Source organism: Phaethon aethereus (assembly GCF_964289735.1).
Source record: "Phaethon aethereus genome assembly, chromosome: 2".
NCBI classification, from domain to species: domain Eukaryota; kingdom Metazoa; phylum Chordata; class Aves; order Phaethontiformes; family Phaethontidae; genus Phaethon; species Phaethon aethereus.
Window position 1 is genome coordinate 150952835 of NC_138582.1, and position 19609 is coordinate 150972443.

The 19609-nt window shown below is 40.9% G+C and overlaps 1 protein-coding gene across 2 annotated transcripts in view; it reads left to right on the top strand.

The window, feature by feature from the left end:
• Nucleotides 1-2518: 2518 nt before the first annotated feature.
• Nucleotides 2519-19609, top strand: part of MLLT10 (MLLT10 histone lysine methyltransferase DOT1L cofactor) — a gene marked incomplete at both ends in the record, with an annotated part of 132872 nt that continues 115781 nt past the window's right edge. The window contains 3 exons of one of the 2 annotated variants that reach the window (XM_082014587.1): nucleotides 2519-2557; nucleotides 3168-3336; nucleotides 6977-7056. In XM_082014587.1, the coding sequence (XP_081870713.1) occupies nucleotides 2519-2557; nucleotides 3168-3336; nucleotides 6977-7056 (288 nt within the window). Of the gene's footprint in view, nucleotides 2558-2982; nucleotides 3337-6976; nucleotides 7057-19609 lie in introns of those variants that run through there. The other variant, XM_082014588.1, reaches the window with a different exon arrangement.

Below are 19609 nucleotides of genomic sequence, written 5' to 3' on the forward strand. Positions count from 1 at the left end.
TTCAGTCCATGAACATTCTTTCAATAGAAAGAATTAAACGGAAATCCATAAAAAATACAACAAATGTTTCATTAAATAATTGAATGTATTAGGCTTGACTGAATTTTGACCAAAGCAAAAGTTCAGGCTCTTAGTACTGAGCTGCTCTGTTACATGGTGTGAGATTAAAATATTTTTACTTGAAAAACATACAGTAGTTTTTTCACAAATACAGTCTTGTTGCTGTCGTGCAGCTTTAGTCAAATTGTTGCAAAATGATTAATTTTTTCTTTGGTGGTGTGTCTTTGTAAAACTAAAAATTGAGCCTTAAAATAGCTAACATTAGAAAAAATAAGAGGCAGACCTGGGAATTGCACTAGTTGCTTTTCAAAGAAGAAATTGAAGGAAGACCTTCTCAGTGAATTAAAAAAAAAATCTGTGAGAATAATTTACAATTGTTTCTGACAAGTTTTAGTAAATGTATAAATTAATCAACAAATTAAAATATATTTTATATATTTTCATTTTAAAATGATATTTATTTTAATTTACCTGGAAGGGAAATAAAGGATAGATTTGCTGCTGTGCTGTGATTATTTTTTTTGTTTTGGGTTTTTTTTTGGGTCAGGGTCAACAGAATCATTGCAAATGCTTTTAAATTAGATGTCATTTTCTTGACAAGAACGAAGAAGGGCTGGGACACTGTATCTATCAGCTTCAAATAATTTGCGTTTTTTTAAAACACCAGGATATATCAATTGCTTTATTTCCTTACAAAGTAATTGCTTGCACCTGCGATTTTCAGGGTATTTTTACAAGCCTTAAAGTAATTAAAATAGTGTTGTAAGTATGTTTTATGATTTAAATAGTTTTATGTTCATATTTTTATTCTTCAGTGTTGAGATAGGACATTGGGGTGTGGTATGGGTTTTTTTGAGAGCAATCTCTGAGTGATTTTACACAAACTGAAACATACTACATTCCAGTCCCCTCCACCCCCTTTTTTTACATGTGCCTTAAAAATTTCTGAACTCTCAAGGATATTTGAACATACATTTACAGAGAAACATTTAGAATGTGTCTCAAATGGAAGCATTAATCGTGTGTTTGGCTGGGCCCTTCATCTAGGAAGCGACCCTCACCATTCCTTTTTCGCCTGCCCTCCATTCTTCCTCTATCTAAATAATTTCACTTAAAACTTTCAAGGAGAGAAAAGAGCATGACGTAAGATATCCTGCACGCAAACTGCAGACTCAGTGGTCTCCAGGGGCTAGAGAGTTGTGCACATCCCACCTTTCCCTTCCACATAGCAGTTCGTCATGCTCCTGTACACAAGTGCAGATGTTTTATTAGTTAACAATGTATAAAATATAACCTGCATATATATAGGTCTAGGTAGCAATGCATCCAGGGATGTACATAATTCAGTAGTGATTGGTACAGGTACCATATCAACTAAACTGGCCTTGCAAAATCACCATGAAAAATATAGTCCACACACAAATTCTGCTTCTCCGCCTTTTAGTGTGATAATGAAGATAAATCAACGATATCTCCCTTGTCCCACACTAAATAAATAAATAAATAAATGCTGGCCCTGGGGCAAGCGAGTGAGCAGAATTTTGCAAGACTGCATTTAATTTCTCTGTGCTCCTAACAATCACCACAATTAGTTCCTTCTGCTACAGGCATACCTGCTTACAATGGAGAATTGAATAGCCTGAGATTTTCCTCTCTACTGACCACCTCAGCTCTCTCCCCCCCGGTTTTCTTCTCCCAACTCCCTTTAATTAAAAGAAACAACAGAGTTGTTTTACTAACATCCTCCCCCCCCAAACTCCCAATTTGTAGAAAGGCATCTCCACCTCTGAGTGGAAGTAGAGAACAGCTGTGTTGAAGAACACGTTTGCTTTTGTGTCTCCGCGGCCTCCCTCGTTTCTCTATTTGTCGTTATCTTCCATTCAGCATCACTTTCGCTGTTGTGGCAGCAATGGCCACGCAGCACTGCATCCACACGACGAGTTTTGGGGGAGAAGAAAGAGCGGGATTAATAATACATTAGCTCTGCAGCCCCATCGAAGGGAAAATAAACAGAATAGTAAAAGTTGCGGTGAGGGCAGGGAAGTGGCGTAATGGTGAGACTGCATTAGTCCTGCAGGCGCACCAAGGGGATATAAACAGGATAATAAAAGTTGGGAGCGGGAACGCATTAGTCCTGCAGTCACATCAGGGGGAAAATAAACAAGACAGTAAAAATGATTTCTGCGGGGTGGGAGGGGAAGGCGGGAATGGGGCGAGTCCTCCAGCCTTCCTGAAGGGGGCATGAGCAGTGACATCGCGGGTGGGAGCGGGGCGCATGTCTGCCACCTCCCCGCCCCCCCACACACCGAGGGGAGGGGGGCAGCAATAAGCCCGTCTAACGCTCGCCCGGGCCGGGAAGGGAGGCGGTTTCGCAGGGGCTGTCCCGAGGCGCACCGAGCGGCCCGGCGGGAGGTCGCGGCAGGAAGCGCGTTAGTGTTAGGCCGGCCGCGGGGGCGAGATGGCTCGCCCGGGGGACGGAGAGTGGCAGCACGCCGAGGTGGGTGCCCGAGCGGGGCCGGCGCGGCTCGCAGGCCGGGGCGGCGGGCGCGCGGGCCGGGCCGGGGCGGGCCAGGCCACCAGGTGTGCGGGAGAGCCGGCTCTTCCGGCCGCGCGGAGGCGAGGCGAGGGGCGGGCGGGCGGTCCTGGCGGGGCGCCGCTCGCTCGCGCACGCTCTCTCAGCGCGGCGGTTGGAGCCGTTGGGGCGGGGTGGGGGGGCGCGCGCTCAGCCGCGGCTCGCGTTCCATGGGCGGCTCGTGAACCATCGCGAGGAGGCCCAGGCCGAGGCCTTCCTCGCGGGGGCGCGCAGTGCGCCTGCGCGCTGGCCCCGCTCGCTGCCTGTCTGCCTGCTGTGTGGTGTCCTCCTCAGTACACCGCCGCCGGGCTGCCCCTGCCTGCTTGCGTGACTGATACAGCCTGGCCGGTTGGTCGGGCGGGGGCGAGAAGAGGCTCTCAGCCAGCGGTCATGGGCCCTAAATCATTGCCGTGGCGGCGGTGGCGGCGGCGGCGGCTGAGTGACTGAGGGGAGACACCGCCGGGGGAGGGGGCAGGCAGGGGGTAAAGCGTGTGTGTGCGTGTGTGTTGTTGACGACGGTGTTTTTAACCCTTAGATGGTCTCTAGCGAGCCGTTGCTGCTGCCTGTGTCACTGGAGGGCGAGTTCTCCAATAGCATGAAGGAGATGATCGGCGGCTGCTGCGTGTGCTCCGACGAGAGGGGCTGGGCCGAGAACCCGCTTGTCTACTGCGACGGGCACGGCTGCAATGTCGCAGTGCATCAAGGTGAGTAGGCAGGCGAGTGCCAGCGCACCCGCTCTGGCCTCCAGCCTCGCTACTTCCTTCTTGATGCTCCCTGTCCTCTTCCCTTGGGCCTACTCCCCACTTCCCTCCCCCCCTCCCGCCCTCTCTTGGCCTTTTTTCTCCCCTTCTTTCCCTCTCTCTCCGCTCCTTCTTGTCACCCATGAAGCCTATTTCCCTGTTTCTAGGGCCACATGCTTTTTGGTCTGACCTATCCTGTCATTGTTTATCCTTCCAGTCTGTCTGTCTTTTTCCCTCATGTGAGACTTGTATATTATGACATATATTATGGCTATGAGAAAGGAAGAACCCTCCCTTCCAGGTTTTTTTTTCCCTTATGCCTGCCCTTGTACCTCTTCTGTGTCTGTGCTTCCCAGTCTACCTTTGCACCTTGTTAACAACCTCAGCTGCAGCAGTCCAAAGACTACCTGAAACTCCTTCCCTTCTTTGCAGAACTTCTTACTAATCTCTGCTTTGGCAGTTGGTGCTGTATTTCTTTCTTCGTGTACTCAATCCCTGTTGTCCCTGCCTTTCCCAAGTTAGAAAAATTTATTTGAGGGACAGCCAGTAGGCAAGGAGGGTTTAGGATTGGAAGAGAGTGATGTGTAGGAAAGACTTGGCTGTCATGTGATTCCTTCCTCTGCCTGCCTTTCCTTGAATGTCATTTGGCTGATGTTGCCTTGTAGATGAAGAGACTTCCTGTTGTGGTTCTGCAGGGGGAGGATGGTAGTCAGAATGGCTGATGCTGGATTTGTTTGGATTAGTGGAGGCTGGTTGGTTGGTTTCCAGCTTGGCTGAGGAGCTGGCATGTTCCTTCTATGTGTGATTGTTTTGATTCTGTCAGTGGGTTGACCCTTCTTGTGAGAGCAGACGGAGAGACTGGGTTCTGCTGCTTACATTGTAAGAAAGGAAGTTATGATGACTTCTGCTTTATGGTAGCAGAAATAAGGAGTAAGATGATAGTTTCTCTGTATCAACTCCCAGGCAGTCATATAAACTCCATGACTGGCTCTTTGACTCCTTCTAGATGGCAAACAAATCGGAGGAGACAAAAAATCCTAAATCTAGTTTATTAGTCTGAATGACTAGTGCAGGTGAAAATACTAGTACTGTGTGTCTCATGTTTGGTCTTAAGTTGTGTTGAACATGGTCTAGTAACTGTTTCAGGTATATGCACCTTTGTAAACCAACAGGAAATAATGAGAAGTAATAATAATTTAAGGAGATCTGCGACAGAGTTCAGTTGTTTTTGTTAATGTTGTATTGAACGCAGAGTGGAGCTGACAGGATCGTTGAAATTGGTTTGGTTTTGAATCGGTTTTCTGTTGACTTGAGAACAAAATAATATTAACTGGTAAGTTTGTGGAATCTTAGGATCATGAAAAAGAACACTAAAACATTAATACTTCTGGAAGTCATACCTGAAACACCTGTTACTTTTGTATTATCTTGAGCATCTTCCTTTGCGTCTAGACCCTTGCTAATATTTTCAGTGAAAGAATTTGGTGATAGCAGCAGTTGGAGCTGGAACAGTGGGAACAACAAAAGTCTGTTTTGGGAAGTATAGACACACTTCAGTAAATTGGGTACAAGAATATTGAACTGTCAGGTCCAAATCTGAATTTGAGTCTGGCAGGAAGTGTGCAGAGTACTGCTGCTTCTAAATCCAGATGCTGTTGTAGAGGTCTTAAGAAGAACTGTATGTTTTTATTTACTGTATCATTGATACTTTACATTTTGGATATGACGTGTCATGTGAAAATGGTAGAAAAGCATGTCCACTCTTTTTGTAGTCTTTCTGCACTGAAAGGAGTAGTCCTTATGGTTAAAGCTGGTATTCCTTATTTGAAGTTCAGACAGAAGTATTACCTATGAGACTTTAACTGCAATTTTTGTTGTTATAATTATTTTTGGTTCAGAGAAAACTTCAAGTGTTAAGACATTGGCAAGTTCAGGAGGGCAAAATCTCTTCCTGTCTTGAAAGAAGCTTTGCATGGTAGTGGAAATATAAACCAAAGGAAGTCCTGGAACTCAATAAACAGTATCACAGTGTTGGAGCACAAACCTGTGGTGGGCTTTTTTAGGCTCTAGGTATACTCTATTACACTTGCAGATGTAAAAGTACTTCACTTCAACTTTGGTCTTTGCCCAGCTCATGTTGCCTTTGGATCTAATTGCCAGCCCTGTCTCCGAGTTGCATTCTGTAATTACTTTCCTACTCTGCACTGTCTCTTGCTAATCTAAATGCGTGATTGCACGTTTAAAGTCTCCCTCATAATTTCTAAAGAGGAATTCAGTGTCCCCCTCATCTGTGGTTAGTAAAGATGCAACAAAAACAAGATGTTTTTTTCTCGTGTTAAAAAACACTTGTACAGTAGGAGGGGCTTATCAAGATAGTTTGGTGTGTCAGTACTTGCATAATGGATTTGAAAATCTGACAACTGATCTTATTATGACTACATACATGTATATAATTGGAAATTATTTAATTGACGCTCCTTCATAGAAGGAAAGGTGTATTAGCCACATGTTTTTTATACTCCTGTTGCATTACTGGTTTTTGTTGGCTGGTTTCTTTTATTGTTTTATTGTGTTTTTTTTTTTTCTTCAGGCTAGCCCAAAGCCAATAGTGTTTTTCTATATATGCTATAAAGTACTTCTTTCTAGTTACACACTTATTTAAGTAACATGATTGTTGGGAATTGAAATATTAACAGTATGATGTCAGATTCAAGATTATCTTTTTGAGGAAAATATTTGGCTTTTTGATTGTTTGTTATTAGTTGTTAAACCTATGTAGATATTAGAATATACTCACAGCACTTGTGTTCTTATATTTTCTTTCCCTCTGCAGTTCTTAAAGTTTCTTGATCTGTGCATTTCAGACATGAACAGCATTGCCAAATTGCTAAACTCTTTTCTTGTGGAATTTCTTATCAAGCTCCTGGGTCTTTTTTTTATATATGTATAAAAAATAGTATAGACAATAGTTTTGCAGAGAAATCTGCATGTTTCAAAATATCTTTCCTAAGCATTTATGTTGTAGCCTGACTATAGTTGCAACTAATCCTCATGCTCAGTTTAGTTTGTATTTACAGCTCCATAATGAATTTGCAGGGTGTGGGGTGGGGAGCAAACTTTGTTCAGTTTATTCTGGATTTCCTACTTAAGACCATTTATTTTACTCTTAAAGAATAAGAGAACTTGATTGTAACTAAGTGTATGACTGTCTTATGACAACCTTGGATTTGTTAGTTACTTTTAGTTTTCTCTTGAAAAAGACTTTACTATAAAAGCTGTATGTTTGTTACTGTGTTTCAAGTGTTTTGCTGGTAAATAAATAGCAAATGAGTCATGTATGAAACATTGTTGCTTTTGAATGGTTGTATTACTTTTCAAACTAATCAGTATTTTTTTATTTAACAAATTTTGCATAAATATTTAAGTGGAAGCTTGTTGTAATTAATTTCTAGTACCATTGTGATAGGTTTTAATATGCAATGTATAGATGTCAATTTAACTTATTAAAATTATGCAAGATCAACTAATACTAAGCTTTTTTTATAACATTTGTATTTGTAGTGCTGCTTATGTTTGCTGAAATATTTTGTCTTGTTCGAAACAGCTTGCTATGGAATTGTTCAAGTACCTACTGGACCTTGGTTTTGCAGGAAGTGTGAATCTCAGGAAAGAGCTGCCAGAGTGGTATGTGCTTTGTTTTTTAAGTAATGCTAGTTATAATGCTTGTGTGGATAATATTTATCCAAATATCCCAGTAATAGTAGAAAATAGCTTAACTTTCTGTCATAATTTCATCTAGATGCTATTCAGAAATAACTTTTTTTTATTTTAAGCGGAAATATGTAACTGTCTCTAAGTATTCTGATAATTTTGGGGGGTGGTGGTGTTTGGAGGGGGGGAGTGTGTGATTGTGGTGGTGGTGGTGGTAGTTTCCCAACCATTTCAAAGATTATTTTCTTTTTATTGATGGTGTAGGTTTTGTGTAATTTTGTCAGTTTAATGCTTATATAGTTAGGTACGTGGAGGAAATAGAATCTGTGTCCAATTTTCTTTTACAGCAACTTTAGATTGCCAGTTGAAAGCTTTAGTCTAGAAACACTTAACCAATAAGTAACATTCTTAATTTTGGAATCTAATGCTTACTTGGAATGTGATACTTCTAACTGAAGAAACTTTTTTTTTCCTCTGTCGTCTTTTTAATTTTTTATGGTAAATATTGGGGATTCAGATAATCCTTCTGAACAACAACAAAAAAACCCAACACTTTTTTTTTTCCTCTCTTGATTATGTGAGGGTTTTTTTTTTTTCAGACTTGCATGTTACTAGATGAAGCTGCATAATATCAGGCTTTTTTAGAAAAAGAGAATCATGTTTCTTGGCACTTTTTAGTTTGTCTTCCAGCAAAAGATAAAGTGCGAGTATTTAGAAAGACTGAGCTGTTCCTTTGCCTCTGAAAATATTTTTCATATAAAAATTGGAAGAGAAGGTGGTGCAGCATCTTAGGGCAGTGTGTAAACTATTTCTAACTTTCATATCTAAAGAGAAAATGAAGAGCCTGAGACCAAATTTTCAGTTACTGTCAGTGAGTGGCAGAGCGTTTACATGAGCTGTTTGCTGTACCTATTTCCTTTTCTAATAGGTAGTACTATGTTGTGTGAATTTTTGGCACAGGACTGAAGAATCTTGTTCCTCTACTTTTTCCCAACTTGCCAGTAATGTATTCATAATACCCTAGTAACCTAGGCGTTGTTACTCCTTCCAAAGTAAGACCTGTTGGCGGGAGCAAGAATGGATTGATTTCAGTGTGCTCTTCAAAAAGTTGTCAACAGAAAATCAAAACGGCTGCCCTTTCTAAAGCAAGGCTGTTTCTTTTCCTGGGAAGACGATCAGCAATGTAAAGTTTCAAGAGTAGAGTTTTTTTAATGTTGCTGAGTTCGATACATACAGGTTGACAACAAAGCAAAAAAGGGGGAAAAGAGAGGAGGAGGTGGCCAGAAGGAGATCGTGGCTAGAAGGAGGATTTTCCTGGTGCCTGATTTGGAATTCTCATCAGGATTTAGGATATAGTTATTCCTGGCTTCTCCTGACATAAGAAATGAAGGAGAACTGCACGGAGTTCTAAAAATCATGGCATAGTTTCGGTTGGAAGGGACCTTTAAAGGTCACCTAGTCCAACCCCCCTGCAATGGGCAGGGACATCTTCAACTAGACCAGGTTGCTCAGAGCCACGTCCAACCTGACCTTGCATGTTTTCAGGGATGGGGCATCTCCCACCTCTCTGGGCAACATGTGCCAGTTGGTGAAACACCACACTCATTGTCAAAATTTCTTCCTTAGATCTAGTCTAAATCTACCCTTTCTCAGTTTAAAAACCGATACTCCTATCATGTGTCCTATCACAACAGGCCCTACTGAAGAGTCTGTCCCCATATAAGCCCCCTTGAAGTAGTGGAAAGCTGCAATAAGGTCTCCTCAGAGCCTTCTCTTCTGCAGGCTGAACAATGTTTCACTGCGTTCTGATAATTTCTTGAGTTTACCAAAGAGAATAGCTTTGATAGCTAAGAAAAGCAGTATAATGCCTGTTTGAAGTTAAGAAGGAATAGTGATGAACTTAACTGAATTCTCTGCCTGGTGTATTCTGTTCTTGCTTCCACCTAATGGGGTCTGTTTATGGTACAGTTCAACAAGTTGATTAGTGATCTTGTTTGGAAAAAAAACTTTCTAATTTGTAATATAGCATAAGTTGAAATGGTTCTCAAGTGAAACTAATTGCATGTGAGAGAGAACAGATTGATAACAGTCGAAATTCTAACATGTTAGTGAGTTAGAAACATGGTGGCGTCTTGGAGAAGCCCTTAACATTCAAAAGCTAAACTGAAGCTCTGACTTCAGTATGAAAACCGTAACTTTATTGTAACCAGTTTATCAGACTCAGAAGTTGTAACGGACTTACTTGCAAGAGCAAACCTCCTTTTATCATCACTGTAGGAGACTGAAGCTTAGTTTTTCTGTTGGCCTTCTTGTGTAGAACCAAAACCAGGATTAAAGTAACTGTAATACATTAAAAATAAGTTAGTAGAAGCATGTTCAGTCTTTAAAAAGACCGGAGTCTTGCACTCAAGGCATATTTTTCCCTGCTGATGCTGTCTGTGTTGTGTGGTTTTGGGGTGTGTGGGGTTTTTTTTTCTGTTTGTTGTGGGTTTTTTTTTAATCTGCAGTTACTGTGCAAATAAATCCATTCTGATAAGAGACGGGTTAATTCCTTGCACTAAAGTTAGTCTTGCTTTAACAAAGAAAGAAATAAACTAACTTGGGAGCATGTAACTCAAGTAGGTGGGTCACCAGGGAACTTTGCTTAACGGCAGGTTACAGCAGTTGGCTTCCCATATACTTTTAGCTGTTACACACTGATGTCTACTGTGTTCCCTTTCTTTTGTGTGCTGCTGCTAAGCTGCTACATACTGCTTGTCAGTGAAAGTGGTGGCTGATTTTTTTTTTTTTTTTTTTTTTGGCTGCACAAGCCTCCTGGCTGGTTAACTTCTGTGTTTTTGATAGTGAGGTGGTAGCCAGTATCTTGGGTTTTGAATGGTCAGCTACTAGTTGAAAAGCACACTTCCATACCTCACAAGTCATACTGAGTCTTGGCTCTAGTGCGGTTGTGTTTTTGTGTGTGTGAGAGAAACTGTGATTTTTGTAAACCTGAACTGTTTGGATAATGGCCATATTGAGGTGTCTGGTAATTATTTGACCTACTTTACAATTTACAATATGTAGTACACAATAAATAGAAGGCTGTAGGCCCAGTATGCACTTTTAAAAACTTACAGTGATTGTGAACTATTGCTTGAAAAGTCTTAGTTTTCCCTAAATCAGCTAATTTATCTTAGCTGACTTGTGGTGAGCTTGGAATGTGAATCTCTTCAAGATGGGTGGCAACTGCTCCCAGCTTTGCCTCTGTCAGCACCAGCTGATACTATCCTGCATAGTGGGCCCTTTCGATGTCTTCACATGTACCTAAACTTCTGAATCAAAAAGCAGGGCAGGTACATGTTGATGTAGGAAAAAGTAATATTAGGGTCTGTGTGAGGATGTATACATGTGGACTAATATGTAAGGGACTTCAGGTCCTGGCTTGGGAAATTGGATGGTGCACGTATGTTGTCCAGGGGCTGATAGTACTGGTATCCAAAGAGAGACTAGATAAGCTAAGTTTAGGAATTGTAGCACAACTGTTGTTCAGGAAGACATTTTTTCCTCCATCATCCTATTATGTACCAAACATCTTTCTTGATGATCTCACTTTAAGAATGATTTAATTATAGTACATAGTGGGGTACAAATAGACAATGTTTTTATGGTTTATTACAAGCTACTACTATTCATGCTTATCATGAGGCAGCTGGAATAATCCATGTGATAGAGATACCAGGCAGCACAGAGGCATCCAACATTTGCACAAACAGTTAGCTTGGTCAGGCTTATTAGCTATGTGTAGATGCTGGTCCTTTTGTGAGTCCAGCTTGATTCAGAGAGACTAGAAGATCTCAGTACTGAACTTCAGTGTTACGAATTCCAGGGAGTTTTACTACCTCAAGCACAGCGCAGCTTGTACATGTGAAGTCAGATTGCTTACAGCATTGCAAGCGGATTAATATGCTGTTGACCTGTTTCACTGGAATATGTGTATTATAAGCCTGCCATTGCATCTGGAGGAATCAGTCTGGACTTGGTACAAATTACGCTAACATCATAAAGGTGGTGTTTTTTCCACTTGGCATTTCTGTGTGGGTTTGTGGTTTGTTTTTTTTTTTTTTTAATGGGATGTCTTATGAAGTTGAATGCAGTACTGGCCCAGAACTGAGTCGGCACATTTGCGTGACACTACAGCTGGTCTAATAAGCCACCTGGATTTTAGTCCTGGGGAGTGTGTTGAGGAGGCTGTGACTCCCTGTGGAGCTGGCCGCATAAGATTTGAGATAGTACTCATCTGGATCTCAGCTGAATCTAGCGTAACTGGAGTCTCTGCACTTGCATGTGTGTTTCTTGGAACTTGGTGTGGACACAGAAAAACTGTCACTGCAGAGTCAGTTTAGATCGTACAGTACTTAAGGACTCAGAGCTGTAGAAACACAGCTATTCTGTTTGCCTTGTTCAGGTGCGTTGTGCTCTAATAGTAATAGGTTACTGTTAGTAATCCTGCTAGACCTGAGCTGTTGCTGCGTCTGCTGCACAGATGATCCACAGTCTGAACCATTGAGGGTTTTTTTTTAAATATTTATTGTAACAACGGTTGTAGTTCTCCTCTCCAAGTTCCCTTTTTATAAAAATCTTTCATGACATGAATCTACAAGTTTGTAGAGTTGCTCATAAGAGGTGTGTGATTATATCCATAGTTTAACACCTCACCCCCAGCATTTATGTAGTATAAAATAACCATAGGGTTAGTATTACTTGCCTTTTGGCAAGTAGGGGTAGTATTACTTGCCTTTTGCCTAAAAAGAAAGAGGCAAAGAAGGCGGAAGTAGGAATGTAGGCTTTTGTATACAGATAGGTTTGTGATGAGAGCTCTGACAGCTCTGTCTCAATAGGCTGCCACCAGGGGAATGGGATCTCTGTGCCTGTGCTTAGAATCAGTTTTGGTGTGGTTACTACACCTGTGTCTATAAACTAGAGTGCACATTTATCAATATGGTCATGGTAGAAGTGAACTAAAATTAATTTTAGAAGAAGAAAACTTGCTGTTTTCTTCAATTTGAAATACTGCACCAGATCATTCAGGACTAATAGAGTATGTGTTCTCTTTGAAGATATCTCTTGAAATAATTCTTAAAGGAATTTTGAATGAATGGAGTTTTTTAATGTGTATCCATAATTTTCCTTAAAGGACATTTTATGTAAGAATATCACTACAACTCCTTCTAAGAATACTGTAATCAGCAGTAGAAAAATTGCTCTAGTTTTGGGTGTACAGCAAAAAAATTTACCTATGTACTTTTGTTATTTGTGTCGCTTTTACACAGCAGTGAAATAGTAAACCTCTAAATAAGAGAAGGAAGAGTGACTGTAAAATACAAATTGGTAGTAGATTTTTTTTCTAAATATAAGAAACTGCTACTTATTAACAATATCCTCCTCCTCCCCCCAAAAACCCCAAGTCAACAAAACCAAACCAAACAACACCATCTTGTCTTTTATGAATGGCTAAGCAGTCTGGAAGGCAGTGAATGTTTTGTTTGTAGTTGGATAACTGGAGTAAAAAGTCTGCCTAAAGATACTTAGGCACAGCATGTTGTATTGGGTTTTCATGGCAAGGTTTTGGTAGTGGGGTGGGCTACAGGGGTGGCTTCTGTGAGAACCTGCCAGAAGCTTCCCCAATGTCCAGTAGAGCCAATGCCAGCTGGCTCCAAGATGACCCGCTGCTGGCCAAGGCCGAGACCATCAGTGACGGTGGTAGCGCCTCTGGGATATCACATTGAAGAAAGGGAAAATGTTGCTGTGTAGTAACAGCAACTGCAGCAGAAATGAGGAGTGAGAATATATGAGAGAAACAGCTCTGCAGGCACCAAGGTCAGTGAAGAAGGAGGGGGAGGAGGTGCTCCAGAGGCTGGAGCAGGGATTCCCCTGCAGTCCATGGGGAAGACCATGGTGAGGCAGGCTGTCCTTCTGCAGCCCATGGAACACCATGATGGAGCAGATCTCCACCTGCAGCCCAGGGAGGACCCCACACTGGAGCAGGTGGTTACCTGAAGGAGGCGTGACCCTGGGGGAAGCCCCTGCTGGAGCAGGCTGCAGGCAGGACCCAGAGACCCGTGGAGAGAGAAGAGCCCATGCTGGAGCAGGTTTGTTGGCAGGACTTGTGACCCTGGGGGGGACCCATGCTGGAGCAGTCTGTCCCTGAAGGACGGCACCCTGTGGAAGGGACCCAGGCTGGAGCAGTTTGTGAAGAACTGCAGCCTGTGGGAAGGAGCCACATTGGAGAAGTTCATGGAGGACTGTCTCTCGTGGGAGGGACTCCACACTGGAGCAGGGGAAGAGTGTGAGGAGTCCTCCCCCTAAGGAGTAAGGAGCGGCAGAGACAACGTGTGATAACTGACTGCAAACTCCATTCCCTGTCCCCCTGTGCCGCATGGGGGTGGGGAGTTCGTAGAGAACTCAGGAGCAAGGTTGAGCCTGGGAAGAAGGGCGGGGTGGGGAGAAGGTGTTTTAAGATTTAGTTTTTATATTCTCATTATCCTACTCTGATTTGATTGGTAATAATTTCATTTCCCCAAGTCGAGTCTGTTTTGCCCATGATGGTAATTGGTGAGTGATCTGTCCCTATCCTTATGTCGAGCCGTGAACCTTTCTTTTTATTTTTCCTCCCCTGTCCAGTTGAGGAGGAGGACCGATAGAGCGGCTTTGGTGGACACCTGGTGTCCAGCCTGGGTCAAGCCACCACAGTTCTTTTTGTTGCCCAATGTGGGGCATGAGGAATTTGAGATAAGGATAGTAATTGGGAGATATAATGAGCAATACATGGACTGAACAGAGCTAGAGAGAGAAGAGCAGAATGATTGTGAGGAATTTCTGTTGCTCTAATTGTAGTGATGGTGAAACTTGTTGGTTTATTCTGAAATGCTGTTGATTGAGTGATGTTTGTTTCTTGCCCATTACATAGATGGGTAAGTGTTGTTTGCTTAGTGTTTCATGAGTAGGAGAAAATATTTTTTTCCTGTTCAGATTTTTTTTTAAAATATGTAGTGATAACAGACACAACCCTATTGCAGTGTGACTCAAAAGATGACAGAACTGCTTAGGATTGCATAGTGTCTGGTCATCAAGGTTAGGAGTACAAACGCCAGAAGGTGCTGCAGAAGTGCAGTATCTGTGCATCTTCCACTCCAACTGGTGAACTGAACCTTATGCACTGTATTGTGCGCTATGCATATCAAAGTAGGAGTATTAATGCTATTTCTAATTGTGCTTTATGCTTTTTTTTTTGTGTGACATTTTTCTGTGCTTGTATGCATACTTGCTACTTCGTTTCTAAATACACAGCTGAGTTCATAAACTTATTTGAAGCACTTCATTAGAGCAGAAAAGATCTGCTAATTTTTTTTTCAGTTTTGATTAGCTACAGTTTACCTAAATGTACATCTTATTGTGCAGTAATTGTAATTACATTATGCTAAATATGGATACATAGAGTATTCAGGCTTTAAAATACAATGTTCCATCACTCAAGTACCACTTGATCAAAAAATTTTTAACATGGTTGTCAATATAACAGGTACTTTAGTAAATGCTCTAAAGGTTGTGTGGTAAGATTACTAACCAAAGTGAGACTAGAGCAAAATACTTTCCATTACAGGAATTGCTCAATTCTTACATGGAAATGTTTTGTGACTGTTTGTTTCATCGCTAGGCTGTTAAATCATTGGCAGGAGAAGTGTCTAAAGTAAGCAAGGAGCTCCTCAACTGCAAGGAGCCTTACTTAAAATGCAAGCTACCATTTTATACTTGGGAATTTTAGGGTACAGCTATGGTATGTTGCAGGAGGACACTGCAGTGAACCATCGCATGCAGGGTTTTCCTGAGCTAGACTGAATTGGGTCAGTAGCATACTTTCAGCCTGGTAACAAAATTGTGGGTGTTCAGTTCAAAATCTAGCCAAACACGACAGGTATTTCTCATAGACTTATGATGCTTTCCATTAAAGATCAATGTGTGAATCTTAAACTGTGTATGTGTATAATTTGGATTTCTGCAACATCTAGCAGGGCTTTCTGATCTTAAATACGTAGTGGGAGATTTACAGCTTTGGACTTGTGAAGTTTGAGTAGCCAGATCTTGATACATGCTGTGTGTCACCACTGTGTTACATTGTACTCTATTTCTTGTCTAGGTATCTTACATGTAAAAGTATGACTAAATGTCACCTGTGGTATGTACTGACTGGATGGTCTTGGAAGAATGATGATTTGCATGTTGAGTGCCTCTAATCTTCTTGTCATAGTCTGTAAATTTATTATCTGTAGTAGATGTTTCTGACAGAGCTAACTGAATCTGCATATATTTTTATCTGATGCCTTGATAAAGAGAACTAGGTTGAGTCTTTTTAATTTATCCAGGTATAAAACCCAAAATGCTTCAGGTAGTCAGTCTGTTTTTCTTTCACCTGTCAACTGTCTGCTTTAAAAAAAAAGTTCTCTCCTTCTCCTGGGACGGATGACTGAATAGAGATGGGGCAGAGATTTGGCAAATTTGTCAGCATCAAGAAATGATTATTTGAAGATAGAAATGACTTAATTTCTTAAGTTGTCAAGTTGCAGAACATAGCGCTTTCAAAGAGAAGTACTGACAGTATGCGTTCGTTTGCTCTATTAGTGGTGTCAGCCAATTGGGGATTCTTGAATGTGGCAGAAGATCTTTTGATTCCTGTTGGTTCTTCATTGTGGCTTATAAATACTGGAGTCTGGTGTGAATCATAGGTTGGAAATACTGGAACTTTGGTTTGCTTCTCTTCAGATACCTTGGTTGAAAAATTATGTAGTTAACTACTTGCTGACTTGTGCTTCAAATGCTTGCGTAGTTGCAAGCTATCGTTTATAGAGCCATTTTGATCAAGATACCGAAGGTGGGTATTTTGTGGGTTTATAAGTGAGGTCTTAAAATATTGCAGGTTGAGACTATTGATATTGTATATTCCTATGCAGCTGTAGTTTAGAAACTGATAAATAAAAAAATGTGGATTTGGTTTTGTAGATAGTAATCTCTTCATTGGCTGGGCCATGTGTTCCTGTAGAAGCTTTTGGTAAAGGGACTATGGAATTCATCCTTTTTGCTGTACTGAACAAGTGAAAAATGAAGTTTTAGCTCTGGCAAGTATTATAAAGCACGGGTGTTAAAAAGTCATAAATAAACTCTAATGGGAATTTTCAAAGCACCTAATTAGTTTCAAGGAAAAAAACACCAAAGACAAGATTAGTAAAATATCAGAGTAAAAGGATTTGATATGAATAGCTAGCCTAAGTTTGGTGTGAGTAGAGGTTCAGTAATTCCAGCAACATCTGGGAATACTTGTGAGTTTTATTGGACTTTCTGGAGGCTTCAGGGGCTGAGAGGATGATCTTCTCTGGTTAGTCTTTATATGTTGGCAGTATCGGTTTTGCTTCATAGAAGATGGTTTGAAGGGGTGAACAGAAAAATGAGATGTCACTGAGTTCTGAGGGCTGGGGTAAGTTATTGCCAGCAGATGTAGACATGGTCAGTCTGGTACGCATCCTGTTGCTGGGTCTGTTTTTGTAGTAACTGCCTGTGAATTCCCATCCATTGAGAGAATTTATGCCAAAATCTAAATTTTCAGTGTACTGGTTTTCACCACTCTGCAAATATCTGTGTGTTTTTCTTCTTCTGGTTGTCTAATCTTGCAAAAACTGTTTCTCTGTAGGCTCTAAGGTATTTGTTCTTCTGAAGATACCCTCTGATAAGCTGAATTTGAATTAGGTTTTCTGTTAAGTATAATCTAGTTGTCTGTGGTGTAATTAGTACATTTTTATGTAAGTGTCTTTAGAATATGGTGTCCCTTTAAAGAGGGAGCTATGTTTACATTGGTTGTTCAGTATCATGTTGGCCTGAATCTAATGCAAACTAATCACTAAAATGATCCCAAATTTTTCCACGTTTATTATGGGGAAAACAAAGTTTTTCTTGTTTTCAGTGTTTTCAATCCAATGTATGTGTGTTGTTTTTTTTACACTTTATGTGTGTTATATTTTTACACTTTTCCCCTTATCAAACAAATGGGCCAAAACACTAGGGGAAAGAAGGATGTAGAAAGAAAAGCATAAAAGGAAGATGAGAAAATACAAGACTTTCCTCTGGAGAAGGTGGAATACTAATTTCACACCCTTTGGGGGAGAAGGAAAATAAATAGCAACAAATATTTTGAGCTTAGAAGATAATTTTTCATCAAAAAACTGAATAAAGAACTGCAACTAGTTACATGTAGATAGGATGATATATGTGTAACATTGGCATAACTGACACTCTAGACATGATTTGTGATCAACTTTGTATCCAGAGCTGTTTTCTAGATATCCTTTTTTTTTCCCCCAGAATTTTTACATTTTTGACAGCAATGAGTATGTGCCTGCCAGCATTGAATTGTTTTACATTAACTGAAATAACTACCCATATGGATGTTTTTACCCTTCTAAACCAGTTTTTTACACGCATATTAAGATACTTAGTCTTATATACTTCAGATACTTATATAATTATATACTTCAGATAATACAATTTAGCATATTTAAAGTCTATATGATTGGGAAAGATCATCTTAGGTATGACAACGAGTATGAGAGGTGACTTCTGTATATTTCCTTCTGCTAACACCTAAGGGTGAGACAAAATGGTATGGAATATTGTTGAAGGTTGGTGAAGCCGTACCACAGAATCTGGGAGATGAATACCTGGACACAGTCAGCTGTTGCTGCGGGCTTCCGCAACTGCCGATGAATGAGAGACAAGGTTGCTATGAGCATCAGGAGCTGTCAGTTGGGAAGCCATTAATTAGAAACCAACCTTCTGATCAGCTGCTTTGCTTACCTTTGTAAATCTGTCCATGTGCTTTGGGGGAGTGTGAGTTACTGCCTTTTGATATATACAGAAATACTGAGTAGCATGGCGTGCTGTAAAATAGGTGTCTTTGGAAGCAAATTCAGAAATAAAGCAGTAGAATGACTTCTGCTTGGCAACTGACTCTCCCCTAGGTTAATTTTAGGAAAGTCATAGGAATTTGATGGAGTGTGTGCAGGGTTTGTTTTCACTAAAATGTGAACTAAAACTTGCAACAAAAATGAATGGATTTAACCAGTCTTCTGTTTGATTAACAATTAACAGGAGCAGCAGAATAAAGTGAGTGTATGTCAAGTTTTAACTCCTGTTGATGAAAGGATTAAAAGAGATTGAGTGTCAGACTTCAAGAACTGTGATGCTGGTTTTTGTGTAACTTGCTGTTTTGTTTGTAACTTCAAGCGTTATGTATTGCAACCTCTTAAAGTTGTTCCTTTCAGTTAAATACTGTTTTTTGGTTTTTTTTGTGTGGTTTGGTTTTATTTTGTTTTCTGTTGTCAAGAAATATGAAACAGTAATTCTGTGTTCAAAGTACACTTCGAATAAAAAAAACCTGTTCTGGAAGCATAGGTGTTATGCTGTGTATAGTACAGCTTGGGAGGGAAAATAAACTTGTAAACTAAACAGTTTGTGTATATGGCAGATGCCTGTTAAAAAAACTTTGAGTGTACAAATGTTGGAAATATTAAAAAACAAAATTGGCCTTGAATATGTCTGCGTCTGGGCCCAAGAAATATGTCTATATTACTATGGAAATGAAATTGGTCTGTTTAGGTGTGGTGTGGGTTTTTTTTGTTTTTGTTTGGTTTGTTTTCTTTTTCTATTGTGGGGTAGGTGTGGTGATGTTTTGGTTGTGTGTGGTTGATGTGTGGGATATATTTTTTTTTTTGTTGTTTTTGGTTTTTTTTAGGCCCTTGGTTACACAGCTGGTAGGTGAACCTACCAGGGGAGGTGCCTTGCTTGACCTGCTGTTTACGAACAGAGAAGGACTAGTGGGAGATGTTGTGGTCAGAGGGCGTCTTTAGCGACTATGACATGATAGAATTCTCAGTTGTGAGCAAAGTAAGGAGAGGGGTCAGCAAAACTGCTCCCATGGACTTCCGGAGGGCAGATTTTTTGGCCTGTTCAGGTCACTGGTTGAGAGAGTCTCTTGGGAGACAGTCCTGAAGGACAAAAGGGTCCAAGAAGGCTGGACAGTCTTCAAGAAGGAAATCTTAAAGGCACAGGAGCAGGCGATCCCCATGTGTCGTAAGAAGAGCTGGCGGGGAAGGCGACTGGCCTGGCTGAACAGGGAGATTTTGCTGGGACTCAGGGAAAAGAGGAGAGTTTGTCACCTCTGGAAGAAGGGGCAGGCAACTGAAGAAGAGTACAAGGTTCTCATTAGGTCAAGCAGGGACAAAATTAGAAAGGCAAAAGCCCAGCTAGAGCTCAATCTGGCCACAGTTGTAAAGGATAATAAAAACTGCTTCTACAAATATATTAACAACAAAAAGAGAGGCAAAGAGAATCTCCATCCCTTACTGGGTATGGTGGGGAACATTGTCTCCAAGGTCGAGGACAAGGCTGAGATACTTAATGCCCTCTTTGCCTCAGTCTTTAATAGCCAGTCCATGTATCTGCA